A 19,124-nucleotide genomic window follows, 5' to 3' on the forward strand; every position below is an offset into this window, starting at 1 on the left:
GTTTAGACTATTCTATATTTTCCAAGTTTTCTGCAGTGACATGTATTCAAATCAGAGAAAAAAATTCTATCAATTCAAACAGTTTTACTTTATAGAAGCAAAAATGTAAACTATCTGCCATATGCACATTTTCAGGCCACAATTAATAACCCCAACTAAAGAAGTGATCAGAGGGAATGTAATTTGGTGTGAGTAGCATCAAAACAAGGTAAAGAGAAAAGAATCAAAGAAACATATCCATATTGTTCAAGGGAATTGGAGCTTACCACCAGAGTTCTTATTCTGCAGATAGTAACCCAGAAGGGCAACTTTAAACCTGGAGACCTAGTCTAGCTTTCTCATACTTTGAATGCTCTATTAGGTTTAATTCTCCTAGTCCAGCTTCCACAAATAACACAAATAAGGCAGTGTTATCTATTGCTATGTAGCAAATTATCCCAAAAGTTAGTGTCTTAAAACAGTAGGCATTTATAATCCCATACATTTTTTTAGGCGTCAAGAATCCAGAAGCAGCTTAGCCAGGTGATTCTTGCTCAGGATCTCTCAAGAGCTTGCAATCAAGAAGCCAACCTGGGCTGCAGTCATCTGAAAGCCTGACCAGAGTTGGAGGATCTGCTTCTAAGAAGGCTCACTTACATGGTTTGCTGGCAGTAGGTCAACACAAACTCTGCATAGGGCTGCTTTAGTGTTCCAACAACATGGCAGCTAACTTCCCCAAAATGAGTGATCCGAGAGAGAGAGAGAGAGCAAGGAGGAAGCTCCAATAAGCTCCTAGTCTTATAAGTTGCATAGCATTACTTCTACTTTCATCTATTTGTTAGAAATGAGTCACTAAGTGTAGCCCATACTCAAGGGAAGAGGAATTAGGTTCCACCTCTGGAAGGGGGTAATATAAAAAAATTTGTAGCTCTGTTTTAAAACACTAGGGACAGTAACCATGCTTAAACATAGTCAGCAGTAATTTTAGCATGTATGTTTTTACCTGAACAATCAAAAGTGACTAGTAATTTATAACTTAAATTTGTTGAATTCTATATACTAAGCTTTATATTAAAATATTTACATACATTATATAATTTTTATAGTATAACAATCTAAAAAAGTAGATAAAATGCTATTATTATTCTCACTTTACAGATGAGGCACTGAGAGCTTAGATATTGTGCCCAAAGTCACGCAAAACCGGTAACAGAGAAAACATTTAAAGAGCCCCATCTCTTAACCAGCAGTACACCACCATATTACAAAATCCTAGCATTTTGAAAGACTGAGGATCTTAGGGAACTAAGTCAGATGTTACCAACCATTTCAATTTTGTCATTTGTGAAAGAAGGATTTATAACCATTGTCCTTTTAATTTTGTCTTTTTATTCAAACTTTTTATTTTTACCTCATGTAAATTTTTTTAAAACGTAAAAATAATAAAAGAACTCTTTATATTATAAAATTGCCTACAGGAATTGATTGAAATTAAAATGTGAAAGTTTAATATTTAGCACAAAGCAGTGACTGGTTGGTTTTGATGTTAATCTGAGCTGACCTTTAATTAGCCTTCCTTTTAATAAAATTTTATGGTGTTCTATCTCTTGATAAGGTATAAAGCTAATTAAAATTAAAACTCATTACTGATTTTGGGCATATAAAAATGTATTATATATCTGCCTTAAGGGAACAATTACAAACCAGGATAGTTCTGAGTTACTTTTTGATCAGCATTTTAACATTTTGACTGGAGGGATTTACATTTCTATAAAATTATGCATTTCCTTTATTCCTCTGGAAATAATAAAGTCACCATTTTCCCCACCATTTCATTTATCTTGATTAGAAAGATTTTATAAATCTTAAAAAAAAACATTTCTTAAAATAATTATGTGGAGAATTAGTTTTTGCTTGTTATGACAAATAAAAATAAGATTATGTGTGGCTCTAACACAAAAGTAAAACAGAATGTTCTTGAAAATAAGTACATTCAATTTTGTTGTTTATTAATGAAGAGGGCAGTGGATGCCCTATTTTATATTTCTTTTTTAATTAACAAACTTTTCCACTTCTGAAATAATGAATGTTAATTTGTAGAACATACAGAAAGTATAAAGAACAAAATTCAAAATGAGCAATAATCCCACACACAGACTTAAGTGAGGAGTGTCCAGCTCTCACCAGTTTTTTCCTTTCATTTGGCTCCCTGAGGGATTGTACTGGAGATTTAGATTCAGTTCTGGAAGTGAAGCTCAAAGTCTCTGTTGCTACCTATAGCCTATAACAATTTTCAGTGGGGCTAACATTCTGCAAAATGCTGAAGAGAGCTGTTAGGAGCTGTTGCTTTACTCTTTGAAATGTATCTGTAGCTGCCCAGAGACTGACTGCTTACTACAGGGGAAAGTTGAGAGAATTTTTCCTTTTATTCAATAAACAAATACCTATTGAGCTTCTATTTTCTGCATGCAGTGTTAAAGACCTTTGGTGATTATACTGTTGAATTTAGTTGGAAGAAAATGTGTACATATATTAAATTGCTCGATTTCTATAATTGCCAAAATAAGTGAAAAGTATGCCAGTGATTTTAGATATTTGGTAGGAGAAATCACTTGGACAGATGTAGCATTTCTCTCTATTGATCAACACAGAAGACCTTCTTTTAAGGGTCACTGGCTACATGCCCATTAGATAAACTTCCTCTAAAGCCTTACACTATAAGGAGTCATCAAGAATCATCACGAGACATGACATTCTTTCCACAACCAAAAGTGCTAATGTGGTGATATTAGTATATTTTTCCTTTCTTTTTCTATTCCCTTTTCTTTTTCCACTATATCTATTCTTACACATATTTCAAATGAAAAGCTGGGGCTTACCTTAAATCCTTTTGATTGAGTAAAGCTCAATTTCAACATCTGTGCTAGCCTCAAAATCACAATTAGGGATTTTAAATTATTTTTAAAGGCCTCCCTTGCTATCTGAAAGATTATTTGAATTTGGGGTGATAAACAGATTAATGACTGTGAATACATATCACAAATTCTTACCATGGAAATATGAGGGTTTGGTAATATTAGGTAGTACACTAATTGCCAGATTGACATGGACTGAAGTTTTTCTATTTGCCATTTTCAGCACCTACAGATATACATTGCAGTTATTTAGGCTGAAGTTAACACAAAAATCAAATGGAGCACTATCTCTCTGAAGACCTACTTAACCTTTGTCTTTCTTACTTATTCAAGAAAACAAAAGTGCTTTGAAAAAAATTAAAGTCATATAATTATTAGGTAACATTAAAGGTGAGGCATTATCATCATCATCAACATCATCATTGTTGTTTCATCAATTTTAGAAACTATTTTTCATGAATTTAAAGGGTTATGATCTCCATCCTATAAATATTTGAGTTGGTTTCAAAGAATCTTTTAGGATGCAACTAATAAAAAAGTCCCTCCTTTGCATAGGTTTGGTTACAAGGAATGAATGTGGAGGTAGGAAAAGCAGAAAATTAGAGGGAGAGAAAAAGGAAAAAACAATCATACACAAAGGTGAGAAGAAACTTATGGAAGGAAAATTAATCAACGTCATTTAGTTTAACATAATTATTCCTTTTCTTAAGCCTTAAAATAGTTCATGACCTTTTTCCTGAGGCACTTAAGACTCAGGAGCACATGAGTGATTTTCATGGTCTTATAAGTTTCTAGGAGAATTTAATTCTCTAAGGCACAACAAAATCTCAACAGATATTCATTTTTATATGACATTGGTGGTTGTGGCATGTGGCCTATTTCACAGAGGAAGAATTAAAACCTTGAGCAACCTTCCCCGAAATTGTGTGGAATAGAAAAAGCAAGAATAAGTATAGGGAAAAAAGTTAAAATATAGCTCTTAAAATATATTTAAGGAAGATGAAGTCTAATCATATGAAAGCTTCTGGGGGGCTATGTGTGTGTATGTGTGTGTGTGTGTATATATATATATATATACACACATACATAATGGTGTTCATAAAGGACATATCTAAGACGTGGGATTATTACAGATGCTTTTATAAAAAGTGGTTTAGTAGTGGTTAAGAATGTGGATTCTAAAATAAGACTGACCTGGGTTCAAGTCCTGTCCTCTGTAAACCTGATTAACTTCTGTGACTCTGAGCTAAATTATACAACTCCTGGGGGTACTCTTTTCACTGTATTTAATATGAGTGGCTCTTGATAGACTAGTGTGATGTGACAGTTGTTATATACCTATCCGATAAGAATTTTATGAAGATTATATAAGAAATGAGTATAAAGTACCTGGCTTGATAATCAGTAATTACTTAATAAATGATTGCATTATTGTTTATTTCTATTTTTCTTGCAGAACTTAAAATATATATATATTACTTTGTAACAAGAATAAAAACAATGAAAAAAGATCTACAAAAATATTGGGCATGGAAGAGTTTACTTTTACAATATATAGGGTAGGGTAGGGAGGCATTTCTGTTAGGAAAATCTAAATTTTTTCCAAAATGATATCTAACCATTCCTCCATTGAGTTTCCCATTATTTCATTAGAAAGTGCAAGTGAGAATAAGACTGATTAGGTGTATAAGCACCATCTGTGTGAAATTTATTTTAAAGGTAGAATGTAGTACATTGCTTACTTGTAATAATACAGCAGGAGTAGATTTATGTAAATTAAACATTAAAAAGAAAAATATTTATTCCAGTCATACTTACTCCATTATATTGAAACCATAATTAATTGTAGCCATAATTATTGCTTCACATTTGAAAAAAAAAATTCCAGTCATAACTAATCCTTTATAGTTGAAAAGAAATGACATTTTAGAAGATGGAAGATTAAGGATAGCTACACATTCTTTGATACCCCTCCCATTGAGAGGTGTTTCCCCTACCTTGAAACTGGGATGAACTTAGTGACTTGCCTGACCAAGAGAATGTAGGAGAAATAGCTTTCTGGGACTTCCAAGGCCCTGCAGTTTCTGCCCCAGCCTTTTAGAATACTCACTCTGGGAAAGCTGGTTGCTGTGTAAGAAATATGACTACCTTGAGACCGCTACACTATGATGAAGTCTGTGATAACCATATGGACAAGTTGTATGTAGAATGAAGGAAAGATGCCTAGACAACCCAGCTATTTCAGCCATCCTAGCTCAGGCATCAGACATAAGCTAATGAGCCATCTTAGGGGACATACTAGCTCCAGGAGATATGACATGGAGAAGAACTGAGGAATCTAACCAACAGCCAAAATAAAACCCAGATATATGGCTCTAGTAGAACAATTCCAGCCATCTCTAGCCAATCCCGGCATCCCAGGTGAGGCCCCAGACATCCTGAAGAATGTACCATCCCCCATTGTATTCTGCTCAAATTTCTGACCCACATATCACGAATATAACAGAAGGTGTTATGCAGCAATAGATAACCAGAATAGAGCTCCTATTTATAGATCAGATGCACTTTAGGTAAATTTACTGCTAATCTACTTAACTGTCTTTTTTCCCATTAGTATCACACTCCTAAATCAATCATTCACCAAAATTAAGCTGAGTGTATAGTCATAAGAAGTTGCTACATGAGTAATTAGAGCATAAGCAGCAAGCCAATGAAAAGATCCAACACATTATTTTTTTCAAAATATCAATTCTTTCAATGTATACTTACCAAAGCAAACTCATGAGATATCCTTCCATCTGGAGGCAGTTTTGCACCAAAACCTAAAGCTGGGAACATTTTATCACTGTCATAATCTTGAACGATTTCTCCCACTGCTTTCAGTGCCATACCATAGGCATTCAGTTGATAAGGATTCATGTAGTGGAGAGAAGTGGGCTGGGTAGGGTTGCCTGATGACAGAAAAAATATTTCAAACATGAGTGATCAGGCTAAAGATATAATTTTTTGGACTTATTTCTTGATATCTATTTCAGGTTAAATATTAAAAATTGTGTTTTCTGCCTACATTCATAGTATGTTAAATATTTTCTTTTGGATATTGACATAGAGATATTTATTAAAGTAGATCAGATACGTAGAAAGTTTCCCCAAGATATGCTAAAGCATATGCAGATTTTTTCAAAAATTATTTCTCATTGTCAATGTCATAGGCTATTCTTGAGTTTCAGTCACAGAAGAAGCATAAAAGTATTTTTGTTAATCGTATTTTACTGTAATCTTTATTTTTAAAAATTGTGTGCCTTTAGTTTGAATCCTTATGCTATAATCAGAGGACCCAACTGATGTAATAGGCTTCAATAATTATGAGGCCTTCCTAAAGTTGTATCACAAACATAAGTTGAATATTTGAGACATATCTCAATTTAATTACTTGAAAAGAGGAGAGTGTAGAGATTTTCAAATTCATGCTAATTAAATATCTAGAGCTGAAAAATTATTCAGAGTTTCTAACTAAACTTTTAGCTAGGAGCCAAAAGGCTTGAAGTCGGGTCTTGCCATTTGCAGGACAACTATATAATTCCCATTATAAAGCCTACCACAGTATTTACTGGGAGGACAAAATAAGATTATGTGTGTGGAAGTGATTAAAAATTATAAAGTACCATAGAAATGTAAAGTTTAACTACTACTGTTATTATTGTCTGGGTCATCCACAAATGTAGGATGTTTCATTTGAATAAGATGAGTATGAGACAGAAAGTAATATATGGGCTACCACTCAAACACATTGAGATTCACATTCAGTTGCCCTAATTATCAGCACAAAGGCAGCCTGAAAGTCCCTTTAGTTTCTTAAGTGAAAATGGAAATTAAATGGGACTTGTAACAGCTCATAAAGCTCAATTCTACATTAAAACATTGTCCAAAGAAGAAATGCCTCAAGGCATAGTTCTTTTCTGATAGGAAAAAAATAATAATAACCACTTGAGATCCAGAGAGAAACAAAATAAAGATCTCCCTTTGGTTTATAATGCATATAATAATACCCAGACCAATTTTGGTTTCAAGATAATTCATTGTGTACATGCATTTATTTTTCCAAAGAGTTATCAGCATTCAAGAGCCAAATGACAAAATTTCTAAAAAAGTGTCTTCTGTCCAAGATGGGCCCTAATGTTCCCCTCAGCTTGCCTAAACTTAAGAAAGGTTGTCCCTGACCTCCTGTCTCTTAGAACATTTACTTTAGAAAACTTGGAATTGTGAATTCCTTCTCTGTTCCTTTGAGACGTAAATCCTCTACAATCCAGGAATGTCTTCCTCAGGGATGTGGGAGCCATCTCTTTGAAATGTAATCACCAAGAAAAATATCACCTCTGTTGCCTAGTCTCTATGGGAGAGCAGGACCCTACCTTCAGTAAGTGCTAATTAGTAAACACAGACGGCCTAATCACACAGACCAATTTCCCCTCCAATCTCTCAGTACTTAACCGCTAGTTCATCACAGCACTTAAAAACCCTCTCACCTTTTGCTTTGGAGGAATTGAGTTCAATTTCTTTCATTGCAATAGCTTTGATTTCTATTGCAAAAATTCTGAAACAAGTCTTCATTGCCTGTTTAACTCATCTGGTGCAATTTTTCTTTGACAGTTCTTTCTAAAGCAGGGATTTTGCCTCTTGTTCAAAAGCCTACCGGAGCCACAACTAAACGATACCACTACCAAGTTGTTATTTAACACAACTCTCAAATGTAAGAAGAATTGTTACCCATTAGTTGCAATATGCAACTAATTCTATTTCTCTAAGAAAACCACAACTTAAAGCTAAAATAAAAATGCTATTAATACCCCAGCATAACTAAACATCTTAGCCTATCATGCATAGCAGTGCCCAATCCTACCCATTCAAAGATGTTTCCTATCTCTTTGTAGCATCTTCATCCAGACCAATCTCTTCACTATACCACTAATGATGTTTTCTTTTCCATCCCTACCTCTCACTTTGCCACCCTATCCTGAAATTCACTTTCTCCTCCTCCTCCTCACATGCATAAGACAACCTTCCTTATTTATTCCAGCCCTTATTGTCTTTCCTCTCCTACTCTTATGCCCTTGTGTTCTGTACCACAAAATTTGGCAATTCCTTGAATCTGGGACCATATTTGTACCAGCTCTGTAACAGCAGCAATGCATATAGAAAAATGAACTTGTAGTAGGTTGGTAACATTGAGTTATTAGCTAATAACAATAATAATAGCATGGAATGTAACATGAACTTACTTCATATCTCAATCCCTTTTCAACAAACCTATGACATGGGTACTTTTATTACACCTATTTTTCAGATCAAATAACTTTCAGATTAAATAACTTGACCAAATCACACAGTAATAATTGGTCAAACTAGAATATGAATCTAGGCAGATTCCATAGCCCTTACTCTTAGTTATAACTCTGCTTAAGGATTTTGAAATATTTTAAACCCTGAATATTTTCAAACATATCTGATTTTGTTTTAAATGTACACTACGCCTTTGTAAAAAAAAAAAAAAAGAAAAAAAACACTTGAATAGGCTCTCTTTTTTTTTTTTTTTGCGGTACGCGGGCCTCTCACTGTCGTGGGCTCTCTCGTTGCGGAGCACAGGCTCCGGACACGCAGGCTCAGCGGCCATGGTTCACGGGCCCAGCAGCTCCGCGGCATGTGGGATCTTCCCGGACCGGGGCACAAACTCGTGTCCCCTGCATCAGCAGGTGGACTCTCAACCACTGCGCCACCAGGGAAGCCCTTGAATAGGCTCTTTTAAAAAGCTTCATTGAGATATAATTCATATAACTTATCGTTAACCCCTTTAAAATGTACAATTCAATTATTTTAAGTATATTTACAAATAAGCAGAACCATCAATACAGTCAATTTTAGAACATTTTCATCACCTCAAAAAAATGTACTTATTTACAACCATTCCTTTATTACTCCATCCAGCCCAGCACTAAACAATGACTAATCTACTTTCTGTCTCTTTAATTTGCCTATTCTGGACATTTCATGTAAATAGAATTACACAGTATATGGTCATTTGTGACTAGGTTTCACTTAGTATAGTGATTTCAAGGTTCATCTGTGTTGTAGCATGTTTTGGCACTTCATATTTCATTCCTGTTTATTGCCAAATAATATTCCATTGTATGGATATACCACATTTTAAAATCAGTTTATCAGTTGATGGACATTTGGGTTGTTTCCACATTTTGGCTATTATGCTGCTATAAACATTCATGTACCAATTTCTGTGTGGATATAGGTTTCCATGTCTCTTGCATATATATCAAGGGTGGAACTGCTGGGTCATATGGTAACTCTACATTTAACAACTTGAAGAACTGCCAGAGTCTTCCAAAGTGGCTGCACCATTTTACATTCTCATCAGCAGTATATGAGGATTCCAACTTCTTCACATGCTCACAACGCTTATTGTTTTCTGACTTTTGGATTATAGTCATCCTAGTGGGTGCGAAATAGTATCTCATTATTATTTTGATTTGTGTTTCCTGATATGTAAGTATGCCAAGTACATTTTCATGTGCTTACCGGTCATTTGTATAGCTTTTCTGAATAACTGGAATACCACTTTTAATTGAGTTGTCTGTTTTCGAGTTATAAGAGTTCTTTATATATTCTAGATACAAGTCTTCTATGAGATATTTGATTTGCTAATATTTTATCCCATTCTGGGGTTTGTCTTTTCACTTTGTTAATTATGTTCTATGGTGCATAAAGAAGTTTTAATTTTGATGGAGTTCAGTTTATTTATTTACTCTTGTCGCTCATGTGTTTGGTGTCATATCTAAGAATCAATTGTCAAACCCAAGGTCATAAAGATATATCCCTATGTTTTCTTCTAATAGCTTTATAATTTTAACCATTACATTTAGATTTTTGATCTATTAAGGGTCCAACTTCATTATTTTGCCTGTGGCTATCCAGTTGTCCCAGTACCATTTGTTGAAGAGACTATTCTTCCCCCATTGAATTATCTTGGTACCCTTCTCAAGATCAGTTAACCTTAGATGCATGGGTTTATTTCTGGAATCTCAATTCTATTTCATTGATCGATATATCTATCTTTATGCCAGACCTACACTGCCTTGATTACTGTTGCTTTGTACTAAGTTTCAAAAATGAGTATGAATCTTCCTACTTTGTTCTATTTTTTTCAAATTTGCTTTGGTTCTTCTGGGCCCCTTTAAATTCCAAATGAATTTTTGGGTCAGTTATCCATTTCTTCAAAAAAGACCTTTCAGATTTTGATAGAAATTACAGTGAATCTGTCAATCTCTTTGGAAAATATTGCCATATTAACAATGTTGAATTTCCTAATCAATGAATGTGGCATATTTTTCAACTAATTTAGATCTTTAATTTCTTACAAAATTTTTTCAGAATATAATTTTAGGGTATAAGTTTTGCACTCACTTTGTTAAATTTATTCCTAAGTACTGTATGCCTTTTGATACTACTGTAAATAGAACTGTTTTCTTAATTTCATTTTCATATTGTTCATTGGAAGTGTATAGAGAAAGAATTGATTTTTATATATGGATCTTCCATCCTTCAATCTTGCTGAACTCATTTAATAGTTCTAATAGATTTTTAGTGGATTCCTTAGGATTTTCTACATAAAATATTATATCACCTGCAAATAAAAATAGTTTTACCTCTTCCTTTCCAATCTGGATGTCTTTTATTTTTTTTCTTGCCTAATTGCCCTGGCCGCCAGTACAATGTAAAATAGAAGTAGCAAGAGCAGACATCCTTGTCTTTTTCCTCATCTTAAGGTGAAAGCATCAAGCTTTTCACCCTTAAGTATGATGTTGGCTATAAGTTTTTATATTTTCCCTTCATAAGGTTAGTAAGTCACTTTCTATTCCTAGTTTACGTGGTTTCATTACAAAAGTATGTTGGACTTTGTCAAATTCTTTTTCTATATCAATTGAAGTGACCATGTGTTTTTTACACTTTCTTCTATTGGTACAGTGTATCACATTATTTGATTTTTGAATATTAAGTCAACCTTGCATTCCTGGGATAAATTTTAATTGGTCAGGGTATATAATTCTCTACATATGTTGTTGGATTCAGTTTGCTAGTATTTTGTTAAGAGTTTTTATATCCATAAAAGATATTGTTCTTTAGTTTTTCTTACGATGCTTTTGTCTGGTTTTGGTATCAAGGTAATACCTCTTAAAATGAGTTGGAAAGTGTTCCTTCCTCTTCCACTTTTGGAAAGTGTTCCTTCCTCTTCCTCTTCCAATTTGTGAAGAATTGGCATTAATTCCTCTTTAAATAGAGTTCATCAGTGAAGCTATCTATACCTGGGCCCACATAAACATTGTGGATAGTTTTTATGGGTCTGTTCAGATTGTCTATTTTCTTAAGTCAGTTTCAGTAGTTTGTATCATTGTATTGAATAAAAATTCTCGCCCTTCTAGTGGTGCTAATGTTCATCAATAAATGAAAGCTAACATTTTAATCCAGTTGGATTTTGGTGTATATGTTTCCTATATTACTAAATAAAACACGTGCAAAAATCATTAACTTGAAGCCACAATATTGGAGAATAAATTTATCATGTAGTCAAAGATAAGCTAAATTAGAATTTGGTCTCCTCATCTCTATCTGTATCTCTACTGCTAACAAGTCAAAATGTTGAGTCCGCCTGCCGACGCAGAGGATGCGGGTTCGTGCCCTGGTCTGGGAGGATCCCACATGCCGTGGAGCGGCTGGGCTGGTGAGCCATGGCTGCTGAGCCTGCATGTCCGGAGCCTTGCTCCGCAACAGGAGAGGCCACAATGGTGAGAGGCCCGTGTACGGCAAAAAAAAAAAAAAGGATGATGGTTGGAGTAAGTGATCTCTTACCTAAAAATTCTATTATTTTGTGAAATGTGAGTGAATGTGAGAGAAATGTGAAGTGAATTTAATGTGAGAGTTAGAGCACAGTAAACAATTTGAAAAGAAAACTAGATAAATATATAAACTAATGGCAACTTCTGGTAAAAGTTAAAAAATGAGACTCAAGGGTGTGGTCAAAAGGGAAACCTCCTGCACTGTTGGTGGGAATGTAAATGGAAACAGCCACTATGGAAAACACTATGGAGGTTCCTTAAAAATCTAAAAATAGAACTACCATATTACACAGCAATCCCACTACTGGGCATATACCCTGAGAAAACCATAATTCAAAGAGCCATGTACCACAATGTTCACTGCAGCACTATTTACAATAGCCAGGACATGGAAGCAACCTAAATATCCATCGACAGATGAATGGATAAAGAAGATGTGGCACATATATACAATGGAATATTACTCAGCCATAAAAGGAAATGAAATTGAACTATTTGTAGTGAATTGGATGGGCCTAGAGTGTGTCATACAGAGTGAAGTAAGTCAGAAAGAGCAAAACAAATACTGCATGCTAACACCTATATATGGAATCTAAAAAAAACAACAAAAAAACCCAAAAGGTCATGAAGAACCTAGGGGTAAGATGGAAATAAAGACACAGACCTACTAGAGAATGGACTTGAGGATACGGGGAGGGGGGAGGGTAAGCTGTGACAAAGTGAGAGAGGGGCATGGACATATATACACTACCAAATGTAAAATAGATAACTAGTGGGAAGCAGCTGCATAGCACAGGGAGATCAGCTCGGTGGTTTGTGACCACGTAGAGGGGTGGGATAGGGAGGGTGGGAGGGAGGGAGATGCAAGAGGGAAGAGATATGGGAACATATGTATAACTGATTTACTTTGTTATAAAGCAGAAACTAACACACCATTGTAAAGCAAATATATTCCAATAAAGATGTTAAAAAAAAAGAAGGTATGGCATATATATACAATGGAATATTACTCAGCCATAAAAAGAAATGAAATTGAGTTATTTGTAGTGAAGTGGATATACCTACAGTCTGTCATACAGAGTTAAGTAATTTAGAAAGAGAAAAACAAATACCATATGCTAACACATATATATGGAATCTAAAAAAAAAACGGTACTGATGAACCTAGTTGCAGGGCAGGAATAAAGATGTAGACATAGAGAATGGACTGGAGAACACGGGGTGGGAGGGGGAAGCTGGGGCGAAGTGAGAGTAGCATCGACATATATACACTACCGAATGTAAAATAGCTAGGAAGCAGCAGCATAGCATAGGGAGATCAGCTCGGTGTTTTGTGATGACCTAGAGGGGTGGGATAGGGAGGATGGGAGGGAGGCTCACGAGGGAGGGGATATGGGGACATATGTATGCATATGGCTGATTCACTTTTGTGTACAACAGAAACGAACATAGTATTGTGAAGCAATTATACGCCAGTAGAGATCTAGTAAAAATAAAATAATAATGAGACTCATGTTCTTATGATATATAATAACTGATTTTAAATGACTGTTCTGTTTGAAATAAAGTCACTTCAAAATATAGTTAAAAGTCCACTCTCTTTCCTTTCTTAAAATGTTTGATATACAAATTAGGAATATCCATACATGGGGTGTTATATGATGGTCCATCTGAATTCATTAAATATAAATGTGTTAACATAAGTAATTCTTAAAAATAACTGAGTAAAAGTAAAGTAAGCTGCTACTGTACATGTATTTGAATTACATTTGTATAAATTAATACACAGAAAAGTACTATAAAAATGAGGATTATAGTTAGACACACTTCAGAACTGTAGTTATGCATGGAGAAGAAGGGAGTGTAGAAAAAATGGGGCAGGGTACACAACGAGCTTAACTAGGTCTAAAATTTTCCTTTTAAAAATATGTAAAACAAAAAAGACAATATTTCAATATTTAATAAATTTGAATGGGACTATTATGCACTTTTGTTGTATTTCTTATAGTCTTTTGTATACCTGAACTATTTCATAATATTGAAAAAAGAAAAGTTATCTGAAGTTTGTAGGAAACACTTCAGAAGTATGTATTCATGGAAAGAAAACATCTAAACCTCATGAAAATAAATATTTATTTTTTAATGTAATTGCTGATAATTTTTATTATGGGATAGTCATAATACTCACCATTTGATGCAGTAAAATCAATAGCCACTGTGAAATTGATTTGTGTTCTAAAATATAAGTAAATTAGAATCATTAATAACTGAATAACCTCATAAAAAGAAGTTTGATTTCCATTTTTGTTACATTTTTAACATCACTAATTTTCTTAAACTAGCAACTATGTTACAGCACACACTGAATAGTATCAGTTAGGCAGTTTTACAAGCTAAGAACCTGGCAAAATACCTTTACGATCATGCAACTGTAAAATACAAAATAAAGCATCAGGAATAAAAATAGCTCCTAGTTGAAAGCACAATAACTAAGTGAGGAGCTCATAATGAAGTCAAACTATAAATAATTATTTGCCAGTCTCCAATGTCAACATTTATTATTAATTTCTTTTCAAAACTATTCTGTAGTCGATGTGAAATTATTATGTCCTTAAAAGTATGGCATTGCTAAAATAATGTCTAATAATATCGTTCCTTAAACTAATTCCAACAATCCTGAAAACACAGGATTTTCTTTTGCTTTCTTCGGAACTCAAGTATTTCAAATACTGATCAGTGCTCAGCGCTCAGAGCATTCCTGTGTACTTGCGTGTATTTATAGATATGGATAAATATTTATATAGATGAAATTGTTACATATACTTAAAAATTTCAGCACATGGTAGTTACCCAAAATTATTTTACTGTATTAGTGGGTTTTTTTTTTCTTTTTTTTTCTGGTAGAAACCAAGGAGGTGGCATTCGCATTAAAAATTCACTCTTTTGGATATACCTCTAAGTCTTTCTATATGTAATTCCACTTTCTCACCAAAGAAGGCATAAAAACACAGATAAGTGACAATGATATAATTACTGGGATAACCTGTTGTCATATCTAATCTACAAAATAATTTTTAATTTAAAAAGTAAATAATTTGAAAACATGGTTGTTTAGACTATTTTAAATAACAAATTAATTTTGATACACTGTACAACTGATTTAACACTTCAAAGTTTGAGCTGTTATTTAAATGGTGGTGTGATGATGAAGAGGATGGTGATGATGATGGGTATGGCACTATAGGGTCCCTTGTAGTTCTCTTAGTATAAAGTATAGTAACATTTCCTTCTTTCTATAAAAATTCAGCTGAAAAACCCTTAATACTGCTCAGGTGTTGAAACAAATTCACGTTTTTTCCCTAAAGAATAAACAACCTTTGTTGCTTTACATTAATAAAAACTAATATAGATTCTCTTTATAGCTTATGGTAATTTTTTTCTCAGAGTAGAAATTAGGTTTAGAGGCTAAGAATATAGGCTAATTTGGAGCATAACACTTTTAGCACATAAAACTTTTAGAAAAAGAATCAGTGAAACATTTGGGAGAATATTTTGAGATAATAAATCCCTTTGAGGAACTGAAAAGAACAGTCACCATCAGGACATTGCTTTTTCATTCTGCTGCTAGAGAGAAAGTGACTATAATATAGGGTATAGTATGGTATATTAGAACGGGTTTATTAGCTTTTGAGTCTGAAAGGACGGGGTTTGAATTTCAGCAACCCAGTTGCTGACATTAGCCAAGTTTTAGAACTCTCAGAAGGCAGGTACCTGGCACATAACAATTAAGCAAGGACGGACAGAAAAACTACATGAAACATTATCTTTGTGTGTGTGTGTGTGTGTGTGTGTGTGTGTGTGTATATATATACATATATGTATATATATATACATACAGACATACATATATATATAAAACATATACATATAGAATGTGTTTTTATATAGCTTTTATCAATTAACTTCATAATAATTTTTAAAGGAAGGTACTAGTATTCTCCTTTTATAGATGAGGAAATCTATGCTCATAAAACTTAACTTTCCACATAAGTAATAAATGCCAGTACTGGAATTCAAATTCACATATAACCTCCAAGACCATATTTATAAACTCTATGCTACTCTAATTGTACAATTAAATATTTGTGAACTGTCTGGTTATAATAAAACCACAATAAAGGATAGTGATTATTATGTTACAAACTGAAAAATGATACTATACAGATATCCTTAACGATAAAGATGCCAGGGCATAGTCTCATGCTTGAGCAAATCTGTCCTTCTTCTATCACTTATGTTATATACATAAATCACAAGATAATTGTTATAAATGCCTTTTTATGTTCTTTTACTCAAATGACACTTCCTTAGGAATGAAAAATAACTCTAAGCTTCAAGAACATGGCTTTTAGCACATTATAAAAGTCAATATAGCAGTTGTGTCTGGTTCAATCTTCCTTAGGTTTTAGGGATAGACACCTTGTTTTGGCTCAACTCTCTCTTATAGCAGTGTCTACTTTCTACATATTGGAACATCACTGTGTTTGTTGGATGAATGTGTTCATTTTATGACTGTTTCTAATATATTTTCCAAGGTAGCCCAGGATGTGTAGCACAAATACCAACTCCTTAGAAGCATTAGTTGTAGATAAAAAAACCTTCAATAATCAGAGATACAAAGGTCATTTCAAAGCCAGTTGTACCTAGCAAAGCTGCAAAGAAAAGATATGGCTACTAACTGAAGAAGTATACTGTATATAAGAATAAAAAATGAGAGAAAAGTATTTATTTACTGAAATCTTTAGCTAGCTAAACAAACCAAATTATAAAACCAAGTAGATTAGGTACAACAAAAAGTGTAAAAAGAAAAAAAGAGAAAATTTAGAAAGAAATGAAAGGAAGAGGAAGGAAAAAGGAAGGAAAAAGGAAAGAAGGGACAGAGGAGCAAGGGAGGAAGGAAGGAAGGCAGGAAGGGAGGAAGGAAGGGAGGGGGGAAGGAAGGAAGGGAGGGAGGAAAGAAAGAAGGAAAAAAGAAATAAAGAAAGAAAGGAGGGAAGAAGGTGGGGAGCCAGGCTGTACCAAGAGTACCTATGAAGCTTGAAGCTTGGGACATTCCAAAACAATACAAAAGGCAGGTGCATTTAGCACTAAATGATAACTAAGACCATTTGATAATCATGGTGCAACAGAAAATCTCAACAAGTAAAACAATCGTTGATGCATATTTGGTGGTTAATTGATTTCAAGATTTGATTACTTCCTTGTTTCATTCTGCATATCAGAAAGAATCTCACTCCTTTACTGTGTTGAATCAACAGTATTCTAATCAGAAGGGAAATATGATGGCTCACAAATCATTTCATGGTTGTGATAGTCCCTTAACCTATTATCACACCATTTGGATTTTTCCATATAAAAAACTACAATTCAACAATTATTTATTGAGCATCTTCTGATTGTCAAGCACTGTGTTAAGTGATAAACAGAAAATGGGAGCAAAGCAAACACTATCATTGAACTCATAGAGCTCAATTTCAACTTTCCACAATTAAAAACAATGACAAAACAGCACAGCAGATTATCATGTAATTCACAATCAATAGCCTAACTTAAAACACAGCTGTGCATTTACTGTGGATAACAGCTTGTTCATTCCCATGATTCTTAAACGTTCTCATTCATATTATAATGTATACTTATTATGCCAAGGGCCACATTCTATGTATTTTGAAAATATTAGCTAATAAAAGTTTTAAAGAAAGTTGCTAGCAATACTACAACTTTAGGCTAAAACAGATTTCTTGAAGACTCTGATAAATGATTTGTCATAAAATTAAAATAAATCTTCATCAGTAATTGTTACCTTTTTATTTTTTTAAATTTATTTACTTTACCTTTAATAGTTTTTGAAACCTAATGTTAGAGAAAAAAGAAGCAACCATGAGTCAAAGTTAAAAAACAACAACAACAACACAACTGAATTCACATGAAATTTCTCTTGACAGAGTATTCATAAAGCTATCACATATAAATCCTTGAGACATTTTGCTTAGGAAGTGTTACTGTAGCTCTCATTTTATGTTTTAGAAGTAGACAAAAAAGAACAGGATTTCAAGAAACCCAGATAGTATAAAAAAGGCACAGCTATAAATTTTCATGAGTTAGTAGTAACATCTCATGACACTTCCCAATGCATATGCCCTAGTACTACTGAAATATATTCTTGGAAAATGTCCTTATTTCATTCTGCCACCTTTCTGAAAGTTGTGAATGACAGATAAATCAGATGTTAATGTGGAAATCTTAACTAGCACATCAAAGATACATAGAAAACATATGTGCATGTCAAAGAAAGCTACACATACACACATGTATGCACACACACAGAGTGATACCATCTTAGATAACTTTTCTACAGCTGTTATGAATTAATAATCAAGAACTAACAATTGTGATGGGGATGTGCAGAAGGATTGTTTCACTTTCTTCCCAAATTCAAATTCTGTTCAATTGAACAAACTGAACGTTATCCAACATGAAAGATGAAATTTCTCCACCTTTCTTTAAATTAATCTTGACAAAGGCTGATTCAGACCAACTATCTATTGGAATCTAGAACCCTAAATGAAGTTGAGATGCCCACCCAACTCTAATATTCTTTTCATTCTTGCCTTGCCGATACCGAGACTATGCTTCTGCCTTGATTTACTGAGATGCACTCTAGCTCACCCTTGGGTTCTGGAACCTGCCCTGAACTCAGGTTCACTTCCTCAGGGACTATTATCCAGCCTAATCCTTCTTGACCCTAGCTCACCATGGGTTAAACCTTGAACTTTTCTGCCTTGCCTTTCCCTCTTTTTTTCTTTTTTTTTTCTTTGCGGTACGCAGGCCTCTCACTGTTGTGGCCTCTCTTGTTGCGGAACACAGGCTCCGGATGCACAGGCTCAGCGGCCATGGCTCACGGGCCCAGCTGCTCCGCGGCATGTGGGATCTTCCCGGACTGGGGCATGAACCCATGTCCCCTGCATGGGCAGGCGGACTCTCAACCACTGCGCCACCAGGGAAGCCCTCCCCTCTTTCTTAAAAGCAGTTCAACTACCTGAATGACAACACAGACAGCTGCCTGACTCTAAATTTTGCTACATCTTCAAAATTCCAGATTCCTGTGCCCATAAACTACTGACAGGATTATTTGCCCTTGACAAGTGAGGTCTGCTAGAATGAGGGCAGGCTTTGAGATACACAAATGCAAATTAAAATACTTTCACCTACCTGCAATATGATCTTTGAAAGGCTATTTAACCTCTCAGCACCTAATTTGTAATAA

General features: G+C 34.2%; 1 protein-coding gene across 18 annotated transcripts in view; it reads right to left on the reverse strand.

Annotated features, from left to right (window-relative positions):
• The window catches only part of CPNE8 (copine 8), a 350,243-nt gene that overhangs the window by 72,930 nt on the left and 258,189 nt on the right, over positions 1 to 19,124 (reverse strand). For all 18 annotated transcript variants that reach the window (XR_016394895.1, XR_016394896.1, XM_022577941.3 and 15 more), the window contains 2 exons: positions 13,986 to 14,032; positions 5,664 to 5,845 (listed from right to left, as the gene is read on the reverse strand). Coding sequence is in view for 16 of the 18 variants with exons in the window: in XM_022577941.3 (XP_022433649.1) it covers positions 5,664 to 5,845; positions 13,986 to 14,032 (229 nt within the window). In the remaining 2 variants the exon portion in view is untranslated. The remainder of the gene's footprint in view (positions 1 to 5,663; positions 5,846 to 13,985; positions 14,033 to 19,124) is intronic.

Source organism: Delphinapterus leucas, chromosome 11 (genome assembly GCF_059928025.1).
Source record: "Delphinapterus leucas isolate spDelLeu-1000000601 "Yukka" chromosome 11, BTC_Dleu_Yukka2, whole genome shotgun sequence".
NCBI classification, from domain to species: Eukaryota; Metazoa; Chordata; class Mammalia; order Artiodactyla; family Monodontidae; genus Delphinapterus; species Delphinapterus leucas.